At 42.8% G+C, this 26,766-nt stretch overlaps 1 protein-coding gene across 2 annotated transcripts in view; it reads right to left on the bottom strand.

Annotated features, from left to right (window-relative positions):
- The window catches only part of Stx8 (syntaxin 8), a 272,462-nt gene that overhangs the window by 79,384 nt on the left and 166,312 nt on the right, over window positions 1-26,766 (bottom strand). For both annotated transcript variants that reach the window (XM_063242123.1, XM_003466230.5), the window contains one exon: window positions 19,766-19,867. In XM_063242123.1, the coding sequence (XP_063098193.1) occupies window positions 19,766-19,867 (102 nt within the window). The remainder of the gene's footprint in view (window positions 1-19,765; window positions 19,868-26,766) is intronic.

Here is a 26,766-nt window from a genome sequence, read left to right as displayed (position 1 = left end):
CAGCACTCGGGAGGCTGAGGCAGGAGGATCAGTGCAAGTTTGAGGCCAGCCTGGGCTACAGGATGAGTTCATGGCCAGCCTGAACTACAGAGCAAAACCTTGTCTCAAAAAGATCAAACCAAAACAAAAGGGCTGTGGAAATAGCCTCGAGCATACATAATAAATAAAAACAAAAAAGAGCTGTGGATGGAGCTGGGTTCAAGTTCTAGTGAAAAAAAGAAGAAAGAAAAAGAAAACAAAGAAGAGACACTGGCAAATTGTGCACAAAGTCAGGTTGCTCAGAAGAAAGAAGAAAGCAGCAGCAGCAGCTCTGGAGCCTGGGCCACACAGTCCCACCTGGCAGCAGCAGCAGCTGCTCTGGAGCCTGGGCCACACAGTCCCACCTGGCAGCAGCAGCAGCAGCTGCTCTGGAGCCTGGGCCACACAGTTCAACCTGGCAGCAGCAGCAGCTGCTCTGGAGCCTGGGCCACACAGTCCCACCTGGCAACAGCAGCAGCAGCAGCTCTGGAGCCTGGGCCACACAGTTCAACCTGGCAGCAGCAGCTGCTCTGGAGCCTGGGCCACACAGTCCCACCTGGCAGCGGCAGCAGCAGCTGCTCTGGAGCCTGGGCCACACAGTCCCACCTGGCAGCGGCAGCAGCAGCTGCTCTGGAGCCTGGGCCACACAGTTCCACCTGGCAGCAGCAGCAGCAGCTGCTCTGGAGCCTGGGCCACACAGTCCCACCTGGCAGCAGCAGCAGCAGCTGCTCTGGAGCCTGGGCCACACAGTTCCACCTGGCAGCAGCAGCAGCTGCTTGGGAGCCTGGGCCACACAGTCCCACCTGGCAGCAGCAGCAGCAGCTGCTCTGGAGCCTGGGCCACACAGTCCCACCTGACAGCAAACAAGCAGGGTCCGAGATCGAGACCTCGCCGGGCAGCTTCCAACCTGCACATGTTGGTCTGTGTCCCTCGCTTGCCCTGCCTGCCTGGCATTTGTGTTTGTGACTCTTGGCCTAAATGATTGTGTACCCAGCAGCACCATTCAACCAAAACTTTTCCAAAACTAAGCACAAGGGAAATATGTTTTTAAGTTTTCATTTTTCACTGATCAGTAACAGTTCTATACGTTTATGGGAGATAGGCTTAATGCTCTGATAGATCATACTGTTTTCCTCTGTGGTTTCCTAACACATTTCTGCCAGCCACACGTGAGGGATTCTTTACCCTCACAAACTCTGGAAAGGGAGAATCTTGAGTTATGGCTCTTTCCTAGCTTCTGCTTCAGATCTAGCAACCTGCCAGGCCTAATTCAATGAACTCATAAGAAAAGTGATCAAATACAGGACCGCAGACTCAATCAAGCACATGGAGGCATTCACAGAGATTTCTCCTCTTTCCTTGAAGTACCCACCAACCTTCTTACCATTATCTCTCTGTTAGTGCTTTTTCCCCTTTCCGCTGGGGAACAGATCCCTGGTGCTCCCCCACTGCGCTACATCCCAGCCCCTTTCATCTGCTGCTAGATTTCCCTTCTTTTGCCTCTCTGTCTACCCGGTCCTCCGCTTCTCTGTCCTCAACTCAACCACGTATCTCTGCAGGACCCAACGGCTCACAGCAGCCTGCTGTCCATCCCACTCAGCCTCAATCCTCAGCACTCTGGTGTGTCATGGAAAATTCAGAGCTCTTGAGAAGTACCATGGAAAGAAAACGTTTAGCCAGCAGAGACCACAAGCCACTAACCCTGGCCCACATCTGGCTGCTCCTCTTGACAAAACTCAAAACTTTATCGAGCACTCCACAGGGGGCCTTCTAAGCCATGGAGGGCTGAGGGTTGATTTCATAAGCATCCAAATAAAGTACTTTAGGAAAAAGAAAACAAACTTAGAAACCAGGAAATCAGAAGATTCCCCTGCAGCGTCCAAGTTGCTGAGTGGCCAGAGAAACGCCCTGGGACTGGCCACAGGCGTCAGATCCAGTGCGCTACCACGGCCTGTTTTATGGCTGAGCCATGGACACACGCGGGAATGTCTCCCTCGCCATCTGCTTCCAGAGTAACATGTGTTCCCCAAACACCATAATTTTCTTTTTTATTCGGCGCTGAGGATTGAACAAAGGGCCTCCGGCTTGCTAGGCACATGCTCCCTCTGTCATTCTGTTGGAACTTTTTAGGCCAGGAAAACAGGCCTTCCCAAATTGCCGGTGGTGCTCACAGGAGCCTAGAGAATTGCTGTTTCTTAAAATTTGTCTTTGTTTTTAATAGAGTTGTATTTACAAGTTTTTTCTTTCTTTTTTTTTTTTTAATTGTGGTGAAATACACAGAACCGAAAGTTACTCTTTTAACTACTTTAACACAGAAATTTATCAGCATTAAGTACATTAACAACTGTCCCCACTCCTCATTCCAGAGTGTTTTCTTCAGCCCGAAGGAAACCTCATCCCAGAAGCCGTTTCTTCCCATTCCTCCCGACTCTGCAGCTCCTGATAACCACTAACAAGCTTTCTGTCTGTATAGACTTGCCTACTGCGGAAATTTCAAATCAATGGAATAATACAGCATGCAATATTTGGAATGTGGCTTCATTCACTTAAATCCCATGTTTCAAGGCTCATCCATACTGCAGCATGTACTTCATTTATTTTTAACGACTCAATAGTATTCCAGTATATGTTGCAGGTGGAAGCTGTTAAAATGGATATGTGGCTAGGCAGTATGTGGTTGCTAGCCCCTAAACTAAAGGACTTTATCCTATGTGACACACAGACCAAGTTCAGTGGTTCAGGCTGGCCTTGAGTTCACTGTGTAGCCCAGGCTGGTCTCAAACTCACAGAGACCCTCTGGCCTCAGCCTCCCGCACACCAGGATGACAGGCATGGCCACCATGCCTGGCTGGGTATTCCTTTAATGGTCCCAGACATTTGACTATTGAAAGAGAGGGTCCAATCCGAGCATGACTTGGATATCATTCACAGTAAAATTTGTATCCTATTCAAATTTTATCTTTCTAGCTGGTAAGGTGTTTTGTTTTGTTTTGTTTTGTTTTGTTTTTAAGTTTGAAGATAACAGAAAAACCTTTTCCACGTTATTTCGGTTGCCTTTCAAATAAATCCAACCAAAAGGCAGTCGTTTTGCTTCCGGCTACGAATCAGAATTGTAAGGCACAGTCTACACTCGGGAAGGCTGGTCTAGTATTGGAGTAACATCCAGTCCCCCCCACCCCACCCCCAGTGTGACCACAGAAAGCTGAACTGTGAGGATTCAAATTCACCAAGGACTCCAGCTGAGGAAGCTCAGTAAACTTGGTCTGTGTGTAGATGACCAGCTATGAAAGAGACTATTAACGACAGACCTGGAAATTTCACCAACTGTTCATTCTCTTTCTAGGTAACATGCTGAAATGTGAACTAAGCGTTAACATGTAGAAACTTATGGTGTCTTTAAGTTTCTCCTTTTTTCTCCGCAACTATTTTGAAAGATTTCAAATATACACAGAAGATAGTACAAAAAGCACCTGTGCCCTTCTTTATATACTCCAGTGTTAAATACTGGTGTGTTTAATTTAGTTATATTTAATAAATAATAACCTACTTATTTCTCCTTATGCATATAGGTATCTGTGTACTTCTGAAACTTTGGAAGGGAAGCTGCAAATATGATACTTAATTTCTAAAAGCTTTGACATCTATTTTTCAAGAGCAAGGGAAAAATGAATCCTTCCACTATTATACTCAAGGGTATTTTTTATCACCAAGAATTTTAACACTGATACAATAACATTACCTAATATACAGCTCCTATTCAACAATGCTCATTTCCCCAAAGCACTGGTTTTGATGTGTTTTGTTTTGTTTTGTTTTGTTTTGTTTTGTTTTGTTGAGACCAGAGTCTCACCCTGCGGTTCAGACTACCCCTGAACTCACTGTGTACCCCAAACTGGCCTGGATCTTGCAGTGATCCTCCTGCCTCAACCTCCTGAGTGCTGGGATTACAGCTGTGAGTTACCACTCCTGGCTTTAGCTATGTTTTTATAACCCAGAATCCAGTGAAAATCACAAGACATATTTTTTAAGCCTTTTTAGTTTTTGCTACTTATAGTTCTTCCTCCTTTCTTGTTTCCTTCATAACACAGATACTTTGCTAGTCTTATGTTTTTTGTTGTTGTTGTTGTTGTTTGTTTTTTTTTGTATTTTTACCGGTACCAGGGATCAAACTCATGACCACAGGCTTTGCAAGGCAGGCGCTTATGCTGCTGAGCTAAATCCCCAGCCCCATTGTCTTATGTTTTGAGAGCAGCTGAGGCTGGGGAAGGTGACCCTGAAAAGAAAGAGCTCCAGGGGTGCGCAGCTCCAGCCCAGGGAACACCAAGCCCCCAGGCAATCCACGCAATGCATTGCTGGGCAAAGGGGTGTCACGTGACAGTGTCTTGCTAAGTGTATAAATGCGCTCTCTGGTTGAGCAGTTCCTTTTCCTTTTCTCCTATCTGGAGAGGGCTCCACCTGACCTCTGTTTTCTTCATTTTCCCATCCTCTTGCCATCCTTCCCTGCAGGAACCAGATGCTAACCCTATGGACTGTCCCTCAGTCTGAACAGCATCATCTCTAAATGCCACCAGTTTTAGGCATTGTATAGGGACTTTTTTTTTTTAACCACTGGAGGATTAAACTCTCCAATACCTTACCTTTTTACTCTCTAATTCATCTTGTAGTTAAATCTTACATTATGGTTTAATTAAAATCTAACACCTACATTATTATAACTATGTTCATGTTCACTTTTTTGGGGGGAGCAAATTTTATTTGCTTGGAGGTGTTTTGTTTTGTTTTGTTTTTGCAACAGGCCTTGCTGTGCAGTGCAAGCTAGCACTGACCTCGCTTATGTAGCCCAGGCTGGCCTCGAACTGACGGTGACCCTCCTACCTCAGCCTCCCACGTGCTGGGATTATAGTGCTCCCGCCATACCTGGTCATATTCACTCTTAAGTAACATACTGTAATCGTATTTCCTTTTTTGGTTTTACTTTTTGTTTTCCTGGAGTAGCTGCCTCGTTTTTTTCCCCCCAATTGGTTTTCCTCTTAGTCAATCTCATCTCCGGCAGCCTGTCACTGCAATTTTCCATACAGGAAAACACACCATTCCCTGGCAGTTACCTGCTCCTGGTCTGTTGTAGTCTTTCACTGCTATCGTCTCGAGAGCTCTTTTTATTTCTTCCCCTTGCTGATGGCCTCCCGATCTTTCTCGGGTTACTGTCTCAGGTAAGGACAGCACTAGCTGCCAGCAGCTCCCGTGCGCCTCGTGGTCCCCGGGTGGCGTCTACAGCCCCTCTCTTTGGTAGTTGGAGAGGAGCTGGGCAGGCTGCGCTCTGCATCAGCCCAGGACCGCAACCAGGCGCCACAGCACTGTGCGAGGAGAAAGCCCAGAGTGCAGCGCACCCACATCCCGCGTCCCGCGGCAGCGCTGGAGGCAGCTCATGCGGTGGCACCTGCTTTGTGCCTTACCAGTGTTTAGATTACTTCACCTTTCCTTTCATTCTCAGCCCTTCTTACCGCACTGTGACACATTCTCTGCACTAAATGGGCTCTGGGTGAAATGCCTCAGCGGGATACTCTTGTTCCTGACTGGCTCCTGGCGGTGCAAGCCTCTCCGAGGGCTTGACAATGCAAAGCACCCAGAAGTACTCACTGCCAGAAGGGAAAGGCACAATGCCTCATCAGGGCTATGCTGGTAGAAATACAAACTGGTTTTTTGGTTTTGTTTTGCGGACAGTCTCCTGTTGTAGCGCAGGCTGATTTTGGACTCACTTTGTAGTCCAGACTGGTCTGGAAATCATGACTCTCCTGCCTCAGACTCCCAGGTGCTGTGCTTACATGTGTGACTACCCCACTCAGCCTCCAACTGATTTTAATTATAGTATTTTATTAATAGAGTCATAGAGGATAGCATGGTTACTCTGATGGGGGGCCCCATCAGAGATGGGGAAGCCTAAAGGAGATGTCCATCAGTCTGCATAAAACTGATAAAACTAAGGAAAATGGTTTGCATAATGCTAGGATAACCAAAACAAAACACTTTCTATATCTAGAACATATAGAGAATTGAAAAAAAAAAATCTGGCCCCCCAAATTCAAAGACTCAGTCCAAAAATGGGCATATGAGATAAATATGCACTTCTCATGAAAAAATATTCAACATCCCTGGTCAGTCAAGAAATGCAATTAAAACAACACTGAGATTCTGTCTCATCCAAGAAAGAATCAAGAAGTCAACCAATAACCAGTGTTGGAAGGGCTACGGGAAAAAAGAACCCTTTTCCACTGTTGGTAGGGGTGTAGGCTGGGGCAACCACTGTGGAAATCAGTGTGGAGATTGTTTTAAAAACTAGGATTGGCGGTCCCATTCAATGTAGCTGTTCCCCTTCTGACTATTTTCCCAGAAGAACTGAAAACATCATACCACAGCAATACATGTGCACCCATGTTTGTATTTATAGCTGCACAATTTGCAATAGCTAAATCTTGGAAACAACCCAAATGCCCATCAACCATGGAATGGTTAAAAAGATGTGGTATTTTTATACAACAGAGTATTACTCAGCTATGAAGAAGGCTTCTTTTAAGTAAATGGATGCAACTTGAGACCATACTCGTAAGCGAAAAAAATCAGACTCACATGTGTAAATGTTGTATTGTCTCCCTAGTGTAAGAAACTAAAAAAGGAAACAAGATCCAAAATGTATAATAGAGACAGACAAAGTGAAAGACAGTGCTCAGAAGGAAAGAACAACTGGGAAAGGGGAAAGGAGAAAAGAAAGAAGGAAAAATATATAGAGAGAACGGATAACCATACTACAAATCTCAGCTCATCAAGAAGAACAGTTTGTGCTTTCATTGTTCAATTGTTGGATCACTTTTTTCATGCCTGTATCTTGGAATCTGAACAACTACTTTGAAGTTAACAGTGTGTAATATATTAACTAGTGTTAATCTCCTATTGTTTTGAAATTGTGTCACCATTTTTATTCCTTTTTCATTTTAAAATAAAAAATCCTTTCTACTGGGATGAAACCGAGTTGGGAGAAGCTTCCTTCAGTCTTCAGTGTCACAAAATAGCAGTCACGCTCCACCGCTCGGGTGTAAATTCACTGTCATCAACGCACTTGAAAGCGCACGCTGGAGTGGCAGGAACACGGATACAAAGGTATCTCTGCAACCGCAAAGCAGATACAAAAGGTAAACTGCAGAATATACCTCGAAGACGTGATACAGCAGCATGTTAAAATGCATTGCTTGCATCCATTCCTGTGTTTGATACGCTCTATAACACACTTCCAGATGGCTCCATGCTTATGACACATCAAGGAGACTGAGGCAGACAAATCAAAGCGGAGGACCGCAGAGCTCTATGCGTACTTGCTGGGAGGTGGGGAAGGGACGAATACAGAAGGGAAGAGAAGACAGAAAGACAGGAGCTGGAAAAAAAACAGGAAAATGGAAACAAAAATGATAATAGAAAATCAAAATACAGACTAGAGAATAGGAAATCAGCATTTGGACTTCTGGAGATGAGGTAGGGAACGAGCAGGAGGGCAGAGGATAGGCGGGATTGAAACTGATTAAGATATGTTAAATGTATGTGCCAATTTTCCAAAATAAATCCCAATCTGTAATACTGATATACATTGATAAAATAAAAAAATTAATACAAAAAGAAAATAGGAAAAGAGTAAAGACTAAAAAGAGAAGAGTCCAGGAATTCAGAGAAGAACCCCGCACAGCAGAGCTGGAGATGTGCTTCAAAGATGGGCGGATACGGGTCCATTTGATTAGTTTACGGGTAACAGTCCACGGTTCTGCAAACTGAGCCCCCAAGGGTTGCTAGCTCTAGAAGGCTTTTTGCCCAGAGAACCTTGCTAGGATTATTTCCAGCATCCTCAAAATAGATGTCAGCCCTGGGAAGAAAGACTGACCAGAGAGCCTCAGATCCCCAACACAGATTCTTCAAAGGCTTTTGTCTCCTCCAAATGGAATGATTTTGCAGATAGTTAGCAGTGCCAAAGATGCTCTGTTCAGTGTATCTGAAATGACCACTGTAGATAAACACAAGCTGTGTCTGTGACTTTGCTAAAGACAAGTGACACTCAGACAAGCGTTCAAGGAAGCAGTCACAGGAGAAAGAGGCTCCTTCCGCTTGGTTCTCCTTTGCCCCTCTCTTTAGACATAAAGTGATGTCACTACTAACTTCCACTTTGCAAAGTAGGAACATGTTCATTTAGCTCTTATAACCTAAAAGGGCTTTTTCCCTGAAATATATGTCTAAGGTCCAGAATTTACTCATACCACTAGCATAAAGGTACTATTGCTAACGAGCAAAATGACTGGAGCCATCAGGTGCCAGGCAAAATAAGACACGGCTTAAGAAATAATGTAAGAGAAAACCATAGAAGGCAGTCCCAGATCACACTTCTTAAAAATAAGAAAACCAGAATTGGACACGCAGGGGAAAAAAGAACCCAGATCACAAGATAACCAGGTTTTGGAAGAGCTAGAAGTTTAAAGTTTTGAAGGAACAGAGAATATAAAACCATAAATTCAGTGTCACAGTAAGACACGCCTGCTGCCCAACTAAAATGAAGAGCAGGCTCTTAAACTCTGAGGCTTGGTCATCTATAAACAAGGTGGGGTCAGAGTAGCAACACGGATCAAAAGGCACCTCTGACTTACCAAGGACATAAGGGCCACACCACTGGGCGCGGCAGCACGCACACGCCCGTAACTCCAGGTGTTGAGAGGATCCTGAGTTCAGGATCCATTTAGTTGAGACCTTGTATCAACATTTGGAAAGGGCTGAGGACGTAGCGCAGTGTAAGGGCTCGCCTAGCGCGTGAGGCCTGGGTTCAGTCCTGGCACTGAAAAGTAAAGCATCATAATGCTTAATTTATTTACTTTTATTTTTGAAATGTCTTCTGGTGTTGAAACAATTTTTGTTCCTATTTCTACTTTGTTTAGGCAAGTCAACCTAGACATAATTATGATTCTATTACATTACAAAGTTGTACGGAGCAGTATCACCCATTATTTGGAAGATGCTGGGGAATTTTCTAACTGCTTGATTTCATAGAAGGTAAACATCATTTATTCACTTTTTAAGTTAGAAACTGTGATAAAATACATCACATAAAATTCACCCTCTCCTCCTTTTCCAAGTGTGCAAGCTTTGTGCCACCACGCCTGGCGTGTTTATTCATTTTTTTAAAATGACTGTTTTCAGTTCGTTTTCCTCCTAGGTAATAAATTATACCAGACAAAATGTCAACAAAATGAAGAAAAATTTTTGATGTCATAGTTTCAAGAAATAAGACTATTATTTAAAAAAAAAATAAGACATTGCAGAAATTCAAAAGTTATTTTTAGAAGAATGACTGCTTCAAGGGCTGAGAGAGTAACATGCACACTCTGGAGCACAAATCAAAGTGCCGAAACACATTTGGAGGCGGCTCGGTAGCCAGGAGCTCTCTCCAGGATAACCGAGTCACTAGTGCCAGACGGACGGCTGGACAGTCGGGCAGACAGACGGACAGGTAGAGGAACGCCAGCACCAGCACTCGGCCTCCCGAGCAGCAGAACGTGAGGGGCTATGAACAGTCCAGAGCACCTGCCATAGGACCCCGGGGTCCCACACCTGGCTGACACCCACATCTGACACAAAGATCAATTTACTGCTAAATCCAGAGAAATAGCCCTTAGTGTTCAGATTCATGGGCAGAGAACACCGACTGATTTTAAAATGAAACCCAAATCAGTTATGCTAAGGAATTTAACATGGTTCACTGACTGAAAATTGTCCTTGCAGCCTGCCTCTGACACGGACAGGAAAGGTGATAAAAGATGAATACCCAGCGCTTGGGAAGTCCTGCTGCAGCCCATTAACCATCCCGAGAGCTGATGGAAATCTCCATTAATGCAGCAGCATCTGGAGTCCAGTTATTTACAGCTAATATCAGGGCCTATGACACTGCATTTTCAAGGGATTTGGTAAAGGAGAATTACATTTTCTAAGCAGCATAAATTCCCGCGTGCTGCCTTGTCTTTCCGACTACATTCAAACGTGCGGTCTCAAGTGGGCATCTTTGCCATTACTGCCAAAAATAAGCCATCAGGGCCGAGCCTCTGGACTGCAGGCGCTGATCTGCAATTGAGCCTTTTTCGCAAGGGCGTGGCAGGAAGCAGGCTCCTCAGTGCATGGGCGCAGAGGCAGGGGTTTCCCTGAGGACACACACCTAGCTGGCGGGCAGAGGCGCACTGCACGGTCACAGGTTAATGAAGTCACATTTTCATGGTGTTAATTTCTAAAAATACAGATAATTTTAAACCTTAGTTTTAACATTTTTGTTGGCTGCTATTTCTTAATTCTATTTCCTTTTATGTCACTTTATTTAACAATGTGATTGTTTCTTCAAGCAATGGTAGGGATCACAGCTAACACTAAAATAAACCTGCGGTCACCTGCTCTGGGCACACATAGGCGCTCAGGAAGCTCTTAAAACCAAGTGGCAAATGCCAGACAACCACAAAGGTAATGGAATGCTAGAATTCACTTTTAGACAGTACACAAGAGATAAAACCTTGTGACTTTACTAATCATATGACCTACCCATTCCTCCACATAACACATCCTGTAACCATAATTTTTAAATGAGGAGAAGCATGGAGACCATACCAACAATTCCATTTTAGGGAATTTTTTCAAAAGTCTACCACTTCATAGGTAAATGGAGACAACTTGAGACTATCCTCATGAGTAAGAAAAATCAGACTCACATTGGTAAATACTGTATTGTCTCCCTAGCATAAATAATAATAATAAAAACTGAAAGAGTAACAAGATGCAAAATGTATAAGAGCTATTATAATAATGAATGGGAAGGAAAGGGCTCTAAAGGATATAACTGTATGTACGTTTAAGCGTGTAAGATAGATAACCGTACTACTAAGCTTTTGTTAGTTCATCAAACAGAATGGTTTATACTGTCACTGTTCGATTGTCCACTTTTCATGCTTTGATTTTGTAATTTGAACAACTACTTCTAAGATAACAATATGAAATTTATCAACTAGTGATTTTTTACTGTTTTTTTTGACTAGTCATTTCTGTTTTTTTTTTAATTCTCTGTTATTTCTACCCTTTTTTCTCTTTTGCATTTTTTCTCTAAATAAAAAAAAAAGAAGAAGAAAAAGGTCCCCACTTCATTGTAAGCATGTAACTAATGATAGCTCTAAGAGACAAGCCTACGGATCTGTGTCCTCTGTTTGGGAACACACATCAACGTGGTCGCTCTCCTCCTCCCCGTTTCTCTAACCTCACACATCCTGAGCCCGTCAAGCTTCCTCTTCATCTTTCATTAAAACATTTCCCTGGATCTTATTTTGTTCTGACAAGAAATACCATACATGTACTTAAAATTTTTTTGACTAACACAGCAATATACAACATCAAAAGTAAGAACCCCAGGTGTGGGGGGCTGGGGCATAAGCAAGTGAGTTCGATCCCCGGTACCAATTTAAAAAAAAAAAAAAAGAACCCCAGGTGTGATTCACAGGTACCTAACCTGGCAGTAATCACCCTGGGAAGACACACAAAGGTCTTGCCTAAACGCCTGGTCTTTATTTGGTTACTTGAGGTGTGCAGGGAGGAGAGAGCTCAAGAACAAAGGTTGAAAAATGATATTTAATTTTCTTCAAGCAGGTGGATAGATCTGCAAAGATTATCTGGTCTAAGCTATTGATTTTGCATGTGAAAAGACAGAAAGTGATTCCTCCCTCCCCAGTCTTACCCAGCTTGGGTAATTTCAGCCACAAAATAGAATCTAATTCTTCATATAAGTGAAAATCAGTATATGAATGAGGATCACTGGGGGTGTAATGATGAACTCCTGAAGGGTTAGGTTGGGCTAGCAAAGTACGTTAAACAGGTGTTGGGTGCTCCTTCTCCTATGAGTAGGCCGACAGACAGTATCACTAAAGCACACTGTCAGTATGTAAAATATACTCTAAGACTACTGATGTTCTTCCAAACCTGGCCCGCATGTACATGTGCTGGTCATATAGAGAGGTAGACAGCAGATGGATTAACTGCTGAACTCTACCAGGAAATGTGTGCAAACACGTACATCAGTAATATCACCCATCAAATCCCACACAGTGTAATTATTACTCAGTAAGCACAGAAACTACACCATGTATCATACCTGACCGTTCCGACCCACACCAGCAAAAGTAATTTTAAAAAGGTTCTATTTTGTGATCGCTTCTGATCCTTTGATGATAGCAAACATCAGTGCCTCCTCCGGACCCTGAGAAGCGTGGAGGTCTCTGAGGAGGTCATGGCGATGGCTCAGAGGCTGTCAGCCCCTATCAATCACCTTCTATTAAGTCAAGGGTTTCCAATTTTGCGCCTCTCTCAAAGGCTTTATTTTAGCTGGATTGAACTAAAGCACCAACATTTGAACCTACTGCTCCTATTCCCTCTTCCCAAATAAATGCTATTAGCAGAAAAATAGGCTTTTCCACACACAGAACTCAAAATCAGGAGAGACTACAGAGATGCAGTCACACGTGGCAGGCATTCTGACCACAGGCACCTAATGTGTGCGTCACGAGCACGCGCAGGGCGCGGGATGGGCAGGCACTCGGAGGGCACAGGAGAAGCGAAGGGCTATGAATCAGACATTTCAGCTCCCGGAATGAACATCGGACAACACTGACACGGGCATCGCTGTGTCACAGCGTTCTCTGGGATCACGGCGGCCGGGTCCCTAATTGTTTCATGGTTTCACCGCTTTTTATCTCTACGACAGAGAAAAGTCATTTGTCTCAAAAATTCCAGAAATGTCCGGGAGGTAAACAGTGCTAAACTAATTTAAGAAGGCATGTGCTAACAAAATAAGAACTCTTCAGGAGAGGAACACGTCTTGTTTAGTTTACAATTCTGAGGGCCGGGGAGATGGTTGCCACGGTGACACCTCATCTACCGATCCCGAGACGGGGTCACATTTTATAGAAATCTGATCAAAATTACAATCGCAGGAACTTTTCTCTACCAATGAAAGTATTTCATTATTACTTTTAATGGCTACATAAATGTGACAAAGAAACACAAATAGAATGAGGGGAACAGAAAGTAATGAGCAAGAGAGAGAGTTCAGAGTTTAGAACAAACAGGCCTGGGGCTGGCCAGACAGACAGGGAAGAGAGATCCCCAAGCAGAACACTGTGACATGTTTTATTTGGCTCTCATGGTATTTTTTAAAATGAGGATTTATTGTCAACACTAAAATGCTGGGAGATCTCACTTCAGATCCAGATTTCAGCTTTCTCTTTAAACAGATAAACAAGCAGATGCTCTTGGCACACCCTCCTCGGTAGAACTCTGCTGTTGGCTTTCTGCTTGGCCACTGGACATAAGAACAGTTGCTCACTTCAATCAGGACGGTTTCCTGCCCGGCCACCGAAGCAAACAGAAAGCTGGGGAAGTGTGAAGCCTGAAAACTCTAGGAGATGTGGAAAAGGAAGCTGCATTTAGGAGGAAGACTGTGAGTCCACAAGGAAGGGAGGATGAAGTGAGAGGACACCATGGACAGTCAGGAGAGGCCGGCTGGCAGCGGCTGGCCACTCAGGCCCGAGAGCTCGGAGGCAGCGGGGTGTGAGATGCAGGAGTGCTAGCTACCCGTGAAGCCGTCCAATAACAGGAGGTGAGAGAGTTTGGAAAGAACATGAAGACAAAACCAAAAGACTGAGCACTATATTATCCTCGGTATGGAACGGGAGAGGGAAGATCCTGGGAGCCAGGGAAGCCTGCACACTGCCCAGGGCCTGGTTCCAGGGTGCCTGTTGTCAGTGCCTGAGTGGTCTTTCCTATCAGCCCAGGACATTCTCCTTGGCTTTCTGAAATGCGTTTATGATCTTGTTGCAGCGTCCAGCAGTGTCCAGTGCGTGTCCAGGAAGGCCTTGCCCAACAGCCTTCCCATCAGACTGAGTGCCCCACAAGGCCGGGGACAGAGACCACTCTGATGTTTCCGCCTCACTGCTGGCACACCGCGGGGTACACAGCACATGACACGGGGACAAAGGCAGCTGAAGCAGGAGGGGTGATACTTGCTTACAGGAAGCAGGAGGAAGAGCTGTTTCTACCAGAGAGTATCTCCAACCTAGGAGCTGTTTGAGAAGAGTAAGGGTGAAAGGAGGCACCAGGTTTTGTAAAAATCTGTCACGAAGTTCAGGGTGGGGACGGTTTCTGACACATTATGGTGACAGATATATCCCTCTGACCAACACAGCTGGAGGCACTAGAGTCACTCAGTAACATAACTTTTTTCACTTTTTTTTTTTTAATCGGTACTAGGGATCGAACTCTCGACCGCGCTCTTGCAAGGCAGGCGCTTATGCCGCTGAGCTAAATCCCCAGCCCCACTGTAACATAACTTTAAAGGTCGCTTATGCTAAACATTCACTTAGAGAAAGTCTGTCTAAAAACTTGTAAGCAAAAGTTGATTAACCCTAAATTTACCCAACTTCTCTTGTGCCCTTTCAAGACTGAAGACACCAAGATAAGAATACCCAAGATATTTTCAAGATTCTGGGAATAGCGAATCTTTTTTGGTTTTGTTTTTGGATCAAACCCCAGGCCTTGCACATGGAAAGTAAGAGCTCTATCACTGAGCCACATCCCCAGCCTGAAGAGCAGGCGGGTCATCGCGTGATAACAGCTGAGGCCGCTCCTGCAGAGTGGCCATCACCCACGATGGGAACCAAAGTTGTCTCCTTCACTGGGAGCAATTACTCCATGAGTGGAACCACGATTGCCCTCTCAAGCCATAGCAACTCCCCCAGAGCCAGCAGGACCTGGTGGAGGCAGGCTTGAAATAATGATGGACCAGAGCACAGCTGGACCAAGACCACGTGACCCTGTTCTTCTTCTCCCCGCTCACTTCTGTCTTTCCTATGTAACTGTGAAGCTCCTGTCAGGACCTGCGAGGCAGGGTCAGGGGGACCGTCCTCCTGTTCCTTCCTAGACTGGCCACACCGAATGAACTGCCACTTCACTGCAGCCTCCACTTGGTCTTCGGAGCCAGGGTCGGGTCTCGTTCCTAGCGAGGTCTCTGATGCCACTCTGAGCTGGCATCCAACCCAGACTGTTCTCATTAAGGACAGTGGCTGCTCTGTCCCCTGGGCCTGCAGCTGTCATTTCTCTGCACCCCACTAATCTTCCAGTTTAAGCCTTGCGGTTATAAGCCAGCCTCTGATTCTAGCACCCGGATGTATCCTAACATATTTTACCTAAGAGAAAAGGAAGCAAAACTTAAATACAGAAAAAAGCTCTATGTATACAATGTAGCATTATCTTGTAACAGAATGTGGAAATAAACTACAGGCCCCAGACATGAGTACATAGGTAAATGATACAGCTACTTGATAAAATGGTGCTAATCACTAATAAAATATATTTATTACAGAACATGCAAAATAGGAACACTTAAAACACAACATTATCTTATAAATATACTATTTCTAAAACAGATGTCTACAAGTTCCACAATAGTAAGCACAGGGTATTTTACTTAATTTTTAAGTTACAAAATTGGTAATCCTGCCGCCAGGCCCAAGTCTCCACACACACTCCAACACGCAGTGTGGACACATGGTCTTTCTGTCCTCCCACCTTTAATGGGTCATGGTCCACGCACTCTGCTTATTCTGGTTCGATTTCTCACTTCAGCAGACTCCCAAAACAACTTCTTCTACTCATTTTCCAGACCGCTTTTGTAGGGTTAGGGCCACAGGCTGACACAGGTCATGTTCCATGGGTACGTCCCGCAGTCATTAGTGATTTCCACCAGGTGACCCTTTCATCTAACTCCTATTTATATTTTCGCTCCAGGTCCCGGTCCAGACAGGGGCTAGAACACCGGCAATGCCCAGTAATGGTGCTGCCAGAGAAGAGAATGAATGAGCTTTGTGAAGACCAACAGCCAAGTTAGCTTTGCAGGCAGACATCCACTGGCGGGGGACTGGACATCTCTCCAGACAGTGGATTACAGAAACATGGGGTACAGAGACAGATACCTAAACACATAGAAAATGGGCTAAGGAGTTTCATGGGCTTACCTCAGGGAATATGACCCAGAAAAGGAGGAAAAAGTAGGAAAAGAAAAGCCAAGAGAAAATACAACAGTCAATAACATAAATAAAAGAACTTACATCGTCACTACCTGCTTCCGATTAACTGTGGCAGGGATTCTGTGCTTTTAATTTTTAAAAAAACTTCCATATATAACATGTTTTGAGCACCATCCCTCTTCCTGCATGAAAAATAATTCAACCACAAAAGTAGTCCAGCAGTATTACTGACCACTTTATGCGCTACAGGTGCCAGCGACTAATTTCAGGATTTAGCTACAATGCTTCAAATTTCCAGTTACGTTTTGAAAACATCAACTCTTTTGAGATATATTAACTTCATAGTTACAAAGCATCGCTATGTAATCCATTCACGTGATTGCTGTGCTTCTCAAAGGTCCATCTATGCTGACTTCGAACAGAAGGAAGAGTCTGACTCCTGCGTGTTAATGGTGGCAGCCAGCTTAAGCCCACATGGTGGCAGAGCTGGTCTGCAACACCCTGTCCTCACCCGATCCACAGGACAGCCATGTGCGTCAGCACAGGCTGAGCCTCGGAAGCTTGGACTGGAGCTGTTTCCAATTTGAGGCATTTTTCAATTTGGGAACATCTTCATATACATAATGAGGTTATTTTGAGGAAAGGACTTAAGTCTAAACATGCAATTCATTTGTGTATTTTACACATCATCCAAAAGTAATTCTGCACAATACTTTTAGCATACCTGCATTTTGGCTGCAACCTAGCACATGAGATCGGGTGGAAGTTCCTGTTAGTGGCATTATTTTACTGGTTAAAACCTCAAGTTTTTAGAGCATTTCATATTTTGACTTTGTGGAGTAGGCATGCTCGACCTGTAATTTCAATCCTCATTTCATGGAGAAGGAAACTGACACCGAGGTCTGCCACACACCAACCTGCACAGTACAGGCTGCGAGTATTGGCTGTCTCGAGAGCTGCATCTCCAGGAAAGCTGGAGGCAGACCCAACAGTGCTAGGTGGCATACTCTTTGTGCAAGGTCAGCCAGGCTGATCTGCAGCCACACACCGGAATGCTGCTAAAATCACAATGGATGTGCTTAGACAACACTACGTAACAGTCAACGTGCCGAGAAGCAAGAGTGTCCCTCAGCCGGAGTCATTGAGAATTCTTAGTCTGGGCTTTCACAATTGGCTCCCTCTGTCAGACTCAGACAAGGCTCTATTTTGAATTCTAATGAGGATCAGGCACACTGAATATTTAAACTGCAATTACAAAGATCCCACTTTTATGTAAATGTCCTTAATACAAGAAACAGATTTGAAAATACATCAAGGTAGCAGGGGGAACATATCAGTCTAATTTGCCTTTGGAATCTAGAAAAAAAAACCCTCAATATTGTTTTCTCCTGGATGCTATCATGGGATGAACTGGGAGAAGAAAAGAAGAGGAAAAACAAACACAGCGATCTCAGCACAAATTTTAAAGCCCGGACTCCAGAGTGAAAGGTCCACAAAGAGGTGCTTGAATCCTTTGTCAGCAACCGAACAAACAAATTCATCACTGGGCCCTTCTCCTGTGTGGCCCGCTTGCAATCTGTCTGTATTTATAACGAGAAATTCCCTCACGACTCAAGCATCTATGACGGGTACGTCAGACCAGCCAGGAAGGTCTCTGCAGGCCCGAGAAACAAAAGGCCATTTCATGCTTCCCAGCTGATTCTTTCGCACGCCTCTGAGGAGAAGGGCGATGTGCTGCCAGCTCTCCACACCTCCTGGGTCCTCACGGTCACCCATCCAGGGCCGTGAGCAACCAGTAATCAAGTCACACGTGAGGGTTAGCTCTCTCCCACCACTGGGGCAAACACACCTTGCCCATATCCACGTATAGATGTGTATCTGTTTGCATATAAAATAACTCAATCTCGTCTTTGAGAAAAGCAGGTGATTAACTCTTTGTTATACTTTGAGGCTCTTGGGTCAACCCTGGCCCCCCAAATGCCTCTTATACTAAGATCATAATTTAACTTCCACAGCATCCTAGATGACATCCCCTGAATGTCAGCATATATGCAAAGAAAATAATAATTGACTGTTTCTGATTTTTCTTCTGATTAATTCTTCCTTTTGCCAGTTCCAAGTATCTAAACCATTTTGAATTTCAAGGATTTAAAACATGATTTTTTTAAAAACTTTCACAGTGCTTGGAATCAAACCTGGCTCTTATAATTACCCTCTGCCCCAAGTTTCAGTTATTTTTATTTTCTAGTATTTTTATCTGGCCTTCTTTAAAACTTTTTATGTTGTATTTTATAGTATCCTGTTCTATTAAGATACTTTTAAACTTGTCGTAGTTCTTTTTGTTTATTTGTTTTGGTACCGGGGATCAAACTCACAGCCTCATGCTTATCAGGCAGGTGTTTATACCGCTGAGCCAAATTCCGGGCCCTTGGCATGTTTTTAATTGAAAGAATAGCACTGATTTTATAACAGTCATATCTGACAATTCTGTTTTTTGCTTTTATTTTGAGTTTTTTGAGACAGAGTCTTCCTATGTAGTTCAGACTGGCCTTGACCTCACTATGTAGCCTAGGCTAGTCTTAAACTCACAGTGATCTTCCTGCCTCGGCCTCCTGAGTGCTCGGACTGTAGGAATGCAGGCCCCGCTTTCATGTCTGATAATTCGAATAACGCAAGTCTGCACAGACTGTTTCCATGATCTGCTGCCAGCTCTTGCTCATACTGTGCACAAGCTTATCTTTAACTGGGTGCTGATCACTGCCCATGGAAGTGAAACCGGTTGGTCCCTAAGACCTAGGACAAACCCACTTTCGTCACTTTTGGCTTTCCGTTTGCTTCTGACAGATAACCAGAACTGAAACAAGTGAGTCTGTCTCAAGCCAAATTCTAGGCTTGAGGTTCGCTAGGTTATATACACGTATGTGCAGATTGCAAATGCACGTGCAGAGCTGTGACCCCCGCTTACCAGGAGCTGTGCTATTACTGCCTTTCTTTTTCCTCTTTTGGGTCCCAGTTTACCGTGGGAGGGTCTCCTGTTATACCTCGTAGTTGCAGTGAACTGAGAGCTTACTTGCCTGCTCTTCCTAGATTGCAGAAGACCCTGACTTTTGCCTGTGAGTAGGCTCACTATACTGAACTTTTCTGGATATAAATACTAAATATTAGGTGTTAAAAAATCACCAACAGCATAAGAAGCATCCTGCATTCATTATGACCTCACACATGACAGGTACTCAGGACCACCATGTTGTAAATACAAAAGCATACCAATGTGTTTATGAATATATTCATTTCATATGACACGCAACAGGACTGATTAGAACATAAGCCAACCGGGAAAGCTGAATTGTGAAGACTCTTCCTACTTGATGTATAATGGGTAACAGCTAGAACTTGCTCAGTGTAAATAATGCACCAAACGCTACATGCAGAACATGATATATGTATGTATATACGTCTGCATATGCACATTTTAGCAATTTCAGTGCTGCACCAAATGATAATGCTTGCATTAGAAGGGCAACAAAATTCCTGTGGTAATTAGACAAACACAGAAACTTAAAGTGGAGTAAATCCCCAAGAGAACAGAACAGCAGAGCCATGAGACTCCCGCGCCTTACCACATGACGTAGACTTTCTGTCCACCAAGGTCACACGCCTCGTTTCGGTGCGAAGCTTTTCATCTGTGTTCTCCACGAGATTGGCGAGGTCATCAATGATCTCTGGAAAGGAAAGAGAAGACGTATGATCAATATTCTCCAAGTGTGCCAGCTTGCCCCACATTCCACAGCTGTGAGGGCTTTTCCTGGTAACAGGTGCATTGACTGAAAAGGCAAAGAATTCGTGGATAGTCTCTGAAACCTAGAAAGCATGACCTTAAAAGGCAAAATCAAAACCAAACATTAGTAAAGAAAAAAAAAAAAACTGGCTGGACACCATTCTAAGACACAGAAATGTCAGCAAGTCAGAAAAAGAAAGCACAGCCCAACGAACTTATGCACAGCCACGTTGTCATTCAAGAATAAGATGACGGATAGACAGTACAAAAGACCCCAGCATTGCTTGAGAAACCCTGATGATAAAACTAGCCAACCAAGAGATAAATAAAACTAAGAACTCTAACGAAGAAGCCAGAGACCATGACCTCAGAGAGGATGGTTTAGAACTGAATCCACTGAACTGGGACTAAGCACATTTATGCATGGCACTAAGATACACAAATGTTACAAAGCACACTGCAACTGAAAAATTAGGGAGCGATTGGAGGAAGAAGGAAAGTAGGGAGCACTAGCTTCTCCACCCCTCGCAGAGAGATGCAGCAAGCTCTGGAAAAGGTACACACAGCTTTTAAAATCATCAAAAATTCAACGTTTTATGTCATTTTGATGAACCTTTAGTAATTACCATTTTTCAGTAATGACTCCCTCATAAAGATCTTTTTGTGAAGTTCATCTTTTTTATACACTCTTTTAAGTGAAATTAACACGTTTAAATTTAAGTGACAACACTTAAAACAGCATATATATTGCCTTAATTATGTGAAATTCTTTCTCTCTACTCTTTTATATTTATGTAACTACAGAGATATATGTGGAAAATGGTAATCTAATGTTATGGATTATTATTCCCTGGTGATGAGATCTTTGAAACTATGAGCCAAAGTGAATCTTCCCTCCCTATGAACTGCTTATTTTATACTTTGTCACAGAAGCAGAAACACTACTTATTAATACCTTATACATTAAGGGTACTGTCTGTTACATACTTGTTTCTGGAACAAAATATCTAACATTCACAAGTCGAAGGAGGAAAGGTTTACTTTAGCTCACAATTTGTAGCGTTTTCAGTCCACAGCTGGCTGGCAGGGCAGCCTGGCAGAGAGGCAGGGCACAGGAGCAGTCCAAGGCATGGCAGGCAGGAGCAGCGGGTCCATCTGTCCTTCCCTGTTTATTCCATCCAGGCTGTAAGTCTACTTACTGATGTCACTCAAAACCAGGGAAAGTCTGCCTTCCTCATTAAATCCAGCATCCATACCCAGAACTATGACAAACCAACCAGTGTTCTAATCTGATATCACACACCCATGGTCCAGCATCAAACACCCATGGTCCAGTATCACACATCCAAGGTCTAGTATCACACACCCACAGTCCAGCATCACACACCCACGGTCCAGTACCACACACCCAAGGTCTAGTATCACATACCCATGGTCCAGTATCACATCCAAAGTCCAGTATCACACACCCATGGTCCAGCATCACACACCCACAGTCCAGCATCATGCACCCAAGACCCAGCATTACACAAACATGGTCCAGCATCACACACCCATGGTCCAGTATTACACATCCATGGCCCAAGTATCACACACACATGGTCCAGCATCACACATCTGCGGTCTAGCACACCTGCAGTCTAGCATCCCAGAACCACGGTACAGAATCGCACATCCATGTCCAGCATCACACACCCACAGTCAAGCATCATACAGCCATGGTCCACAATCACACACCCAAGACCCAGCATCACACAACATGGTCCAGCATCACACACCCATGGTCCAGTCACTCCAAAAAGCCCCACGTATGACCACATGAGACTTTGGAAGACATCTAGATATAAACCGTAAGAAGAAAAAAGGGCAAGAAGATTTGAAAAGATTGGGCTGGGGATTTAGCTCAGCGGCATAAGCACCTGCCTTGTAAGCAGGCAGTTGTGAGTTCGATCCCTGGTACTGATAAAAACGAAAAAGATAAAAAAAAAAAAAAAAAAAAAAGATTTGAAAAGATTTGCAGATGACATGATTGTGTACATAGAAAATTATGAAATCTATTTAAAAACTATTAGAGTAAGAGAATTTAACAAATTTGATATAAAATCAATGTGTGAAAGTCAATTAATTCCTAAACATTAATAATTGAAAAGTGAAAATAAAAAGCAGCTAAGTGTAACAGTATAAAAAATGTATTAAATAATTAGGTGGACCGATGACAGAGCTCAGTGGCACAGTACCTGCTTGGCAAGTGTAAGGTCCTGAGTTTGACTGGCAGTACCAAGAGAAATAAATAGGTGTGCAAAACCTTTAACAATATAAACTATAAAACATTGCTGGGAAAAGTTAAGACCTAAATAACTGAAGAGCTAGATGGTATTTATGGGTTACAAGACTCCACAGACACCTGTTCACTTTTCTCAAGAAGTATATAAAGGGGTTGGAGATGTAGCTCAGCAGTACAGGGCCCACCTGGCAAGGGCAAGGCTGTGATTTTGATTCCTGGCACCAACAAAAAGTATTCAGATTAAAAGCAATATCAATAAAAATATGGGCAGGGATTTGGAATGAAACTAGCCAATCAGCTCTAAAATTCATATAGAAACAACAATTTTAAATAGCCAGAATAATCTTGAGGAAAAACAAAACTAGACATACTAAAATATCAAAATCATTATAATTCATTATAATAATTCAAATTATTATAAATCTATAATAATTTGAAAAGCACAGTGTTAGGATAGGACAAACCAATCAATGACAAAACAGGAAGTCCAGAGATAGAGCTTATCTGCGTGAGGGCACAGGTACGCAGTTCTCAATACAGTTATCAGCCACAGAGTCAATCACATGGGGAAAGAAGGGCCTTTTCATAAGCGATTCTGGAAAACTGGAGACCTGGACGTAGCGGGTAGAGAAAACTGCTATTCCCTTTATAGAGCTCTAACCGTCAATCTCAGGACTATTAAGCTTTTGGGGGAAAAACAGGAAAGAAAAACAGAAGAAAATCTTTATGACTGTGGGTGGGCAAAAATGTCCCTGTAAAGAAAGTTAAGGCTAGGGCTGGGGATTTAGCTCAGTGGCACAGCACCTGCCTGGCAAGCGTGAGGTCCTGAGTTCGATTCCCAGGACTGAAATAAATAAATCAATAAAATAAAATAAAGTAAGCTATACACAAAAGAAAAGAAATGGATCAGATATTATCAAAATAAAACTTGTGCTCATCCAAAGATGCCATTAGGAAACTAATAAACAAGCCACAGTCTGAAAATTAATATATACAGGTCATATACTTGATGAAGTTATTTATGCATCTAGAACATAACAAGAATCTCTACTCCATAAATCAATAAACCTCAGTAAAAGATAAACACACTTTATTTGACTTTGCATCATTTTACTTTACTTTTGGTCCCGGGAATTGAACCCACTCAACTGTGTGTGTCTCGCGTGCTTGGCAGGCAAGTACTGTGTGGCTGAGCTCTATCCCACCCAAACCCACTTTAAAATAGGCAAAACAATCTGAATAGACGTTTTACAACAGAGGATATACCAGTGGCTAATATACTCATAAAAGGAGCTCCACATCATTAATCATCATGGAAAATAAAAACTTAAACCTCTGTGTAATATTTCTTCACATGCGCTAGATGCTAAACTTAAAGCCTCAAAGTGCCAGCTGTTGGTGAGGATGTGGATGCCGTGCGAGTCTTAACTGGCTCTAATCACATTAACCACACACCTAGTTTCCTAGAACCTTCACTGCTAGGCATTTACCAATCAGGCGACCTTACTGTGATGTTCCCGAGAGTTTCTAGTGAGCGGGAAGGAAGAGGGGAGGCAAGGAGCAGGCAAACGGGGAACAAAGGCTTTGGAATAATAAGCTTTCTGACTGGCAAGCAGTCAGGTAGCCAAGCGTAGCTCCTTCCCTTTGTGTAATTAGTACCCATCATGGCACTGGGAACATGGAAACTTGCGCGAAAATCAATTTTGTAGCTAAAGCCCAGGGTGACTCTAATTATGATTACATTCTTTATAATAATTTGAAAATCTGTTTCCTTTTATCAGTGCGGTACCAATGTTTTGTCTTTTTTTTCCCCTCATATATCACCTTTATTTTCTGTATTTTAGTTTTTGGTACAGGGGATTGAACTCACAACCTTGTGCTTACCAGGGAAGCACTTAAGCCACTGAACTAAATCTCCAGCTCATCACCTCTATCTTTTCCTGTAGGCTAAGGACAGTGCATTCTCTCCCTCTCCCTCCCCGCTCTCCTTTCTCCCTCCTCTCTCTCTCCCCTACACACACACACACACACACACACACACACACACACACACACGCACACACGCACACTTTTTGAGACAGGATCTCACTATGCAGTTCAGGCTATCTTGAACTCATTTTATAGCCCAGACAGGCCTCAAACTCACAACAATCCTCCTGCCTCAGCCTCCCGAGAGCTGAGATCACAGGTGTGCACCACACACCTGGTCAACAACTCTATATATTAGCAGGTCCTCTACGGAAGTGGTTTCTAGATCTTGTGACATCCTAATATTTTGGACACATATTTTTCCTAAAAAGTGATGGGAGGGCTTGGATGCATCATTTCAGTTCTTGTCTGGTTAGCTTGTTAAACTGAATTTTGGTAGTATTTAAAAGTTAAGTATTTTTATGATCCATGCCTCACACCCTGAGGATATTCCACACTAATATGCGTACATTTTGCCATGAACTGATTTTAGTTAGGAATTCAAGACATGCTCTAATAGTACAATGTATTATACAAAATTCAGGCTTAGAGACAATATGGTAACTACTTTTAGGTCAGGATTATCTGGTGGTGAAACACTATTCTGCTTAAATGGTTATGTTTTGATCTGTGCTGTTTCGTTGTTATGCCCTCTTTTATCTCAATCTCCACTCCATTATTTACTTTTTTAATACTTTTTTAAAAATTTTTATCCTTTTAATTAAAGGAAAAAAATAGCAGGATATATTATAGTAACCCACTTTGACTTTCCATTACCTCGATTTAAAGCCCTGTATTACTCTTACCATCTGGTTTTTAACTGATGTTCCCCTATTCTGTTTTGCTGGATAGTATCAGGTTCGAAAATTTAGGCATCAGCTGTGAAGATAATGAGATTCATTATAACGCCCATTCTCGTTGACTTTTATCTACTTTTGAAGACCTACAATGTCTCCAATGGTTTGGTTTTGTCGGTTTTGTTCTTTACTGTTTTGTTCAATTGTATTATAACTAATGGTATAGGCAATTCTATTAGAGATAGCGGGAGGCATTATGGTAACCATTGTTGATCACCTTGTATTATGTTTTCACATTATCTATTATGTCCACCCTTTTGCCTTGACCGATTCTGTTCTGTTATGTCACATTTGGTTTTACTCTCTTCCAAAAAAGTAATAAGAACCGTGAGAGCAATGAAACCCAAAATGTGTAATAGTCATTGTACAAAAGAGAGGAAAAGAAAGTGCTCTAAACTATATAACTGCATGTATATTTAAGTGTATAAGATAGAATATGATATCACAGAGTTTTATTGGATCATTGAACAGAACTGTTTGCAGTATCATTGATGGAATGTCCACTTTACAAGCTTTAATTTTGTGACTTGAACAATTATTTCTAGGATGACAATGTGTAATCCATTAACTAGTGATTTCCTACTGTTCATTTTTTTTCTGCAAATCTGTATGGCTTGTACCCTTTCTCTGCTTTTTTTTTTCTTTTCTCCTTAAATAAAATTATAAAAAAATAAATAAATAAAAAATAAAAAAAAATTCAGGCTTGATGTCCTCTACTAATACAGGAAAATCAAGTGCAAAATATTGTCTGACAATAAATATGTCAGCTGGTGCATGTTAACTGAGTGTCTAGATGGATTTCTTTTTTAAATTAATAGATATTCACAAGTATGACAGCAGTAAATCAATACATTTTTAGGAGATTAGATTAGCAAAGATTAGTAGTAGTCAACACTAAAAGGGTTAAAATTTTCATCTACAACAAATACAAAGTTTCAAGCAAGCACCTCCCCTCCCTGGTAAGCTGCGGCAGTGTGGCCCACTGCAGCCCTTCCAGGGGGAGAACCAGCAGTGTCTCCTGAGATCCACGCCATGTTGGAACTGAGGATGCTGTGAAAGCAAATGACCATCCTGCCTCCCTGCTAAGCAATAGTGAACCTACTGCTACATGGCCTAGAGTCAAATATCCCACTTCCCCTATCCTCCTCCTTCTCCCCCCCCCCACCCATTAGCAAATGGGAACCAGAAATCTGAACATCTCCTGGGAGGTGGACCATAGCAAATAAGGGGGACTTCCTTCTACCATCTCTTTGAAGGCAAATATTTGTATTACTGTTTTGCTCTTTTCTGATTAATGGTACTGCTCTATTCAATTCTGTTTTGATAAGTTCTATAGTGTTCTATATTTCATCTCATTTTGATATACGTGTTTGAAAGAACAACTATTATAAAGATAACAAAATATACTATGATACCTATTACTGTTATCCTGGTAACCTGCTGTGAAGTTCTGTACCAATTTCACTGTACAGTCTTAGTTGGCTTTATTCTGACTTGTTCTGTTGTATACTTTCAAAATAAAAAAAAAATTTTTAAATACAAATTATAAAAAAAAAAAACAAATACAAAGTTTCCATTTGGTAAATTTCTTCTGATTACAATTTTTTTTTTTTTTTTTGTCTTTTTCACTTTTACGGGTACCAGGGATCAAACTCACGACTGCACACTTTCAAGGCAGGCGCTTATGCCACTGAGCTAAATCTCCAGCCTCAGATTACAGTATTTTTTTTAACA

This window comes from Cavia porcellus, unplaced genomic scaffold (assembly GCF_034190915.1).
Source record: "Cavia porcellus strain 051 isolate PalLab524CR breed Dunkin Hartley unplaced genomic scaffold, mCavPor4.1 scaffold_32, whole genome shotgun sequence".
NCBI lineage: Eukaryota > Metazoa > Chordata > Mammalia > Rodentia > Caviidae > Cavia > Cavia porcellus.
This window is presented reverse-complemented; position numbering and strand designations above follow the sequence as displayed.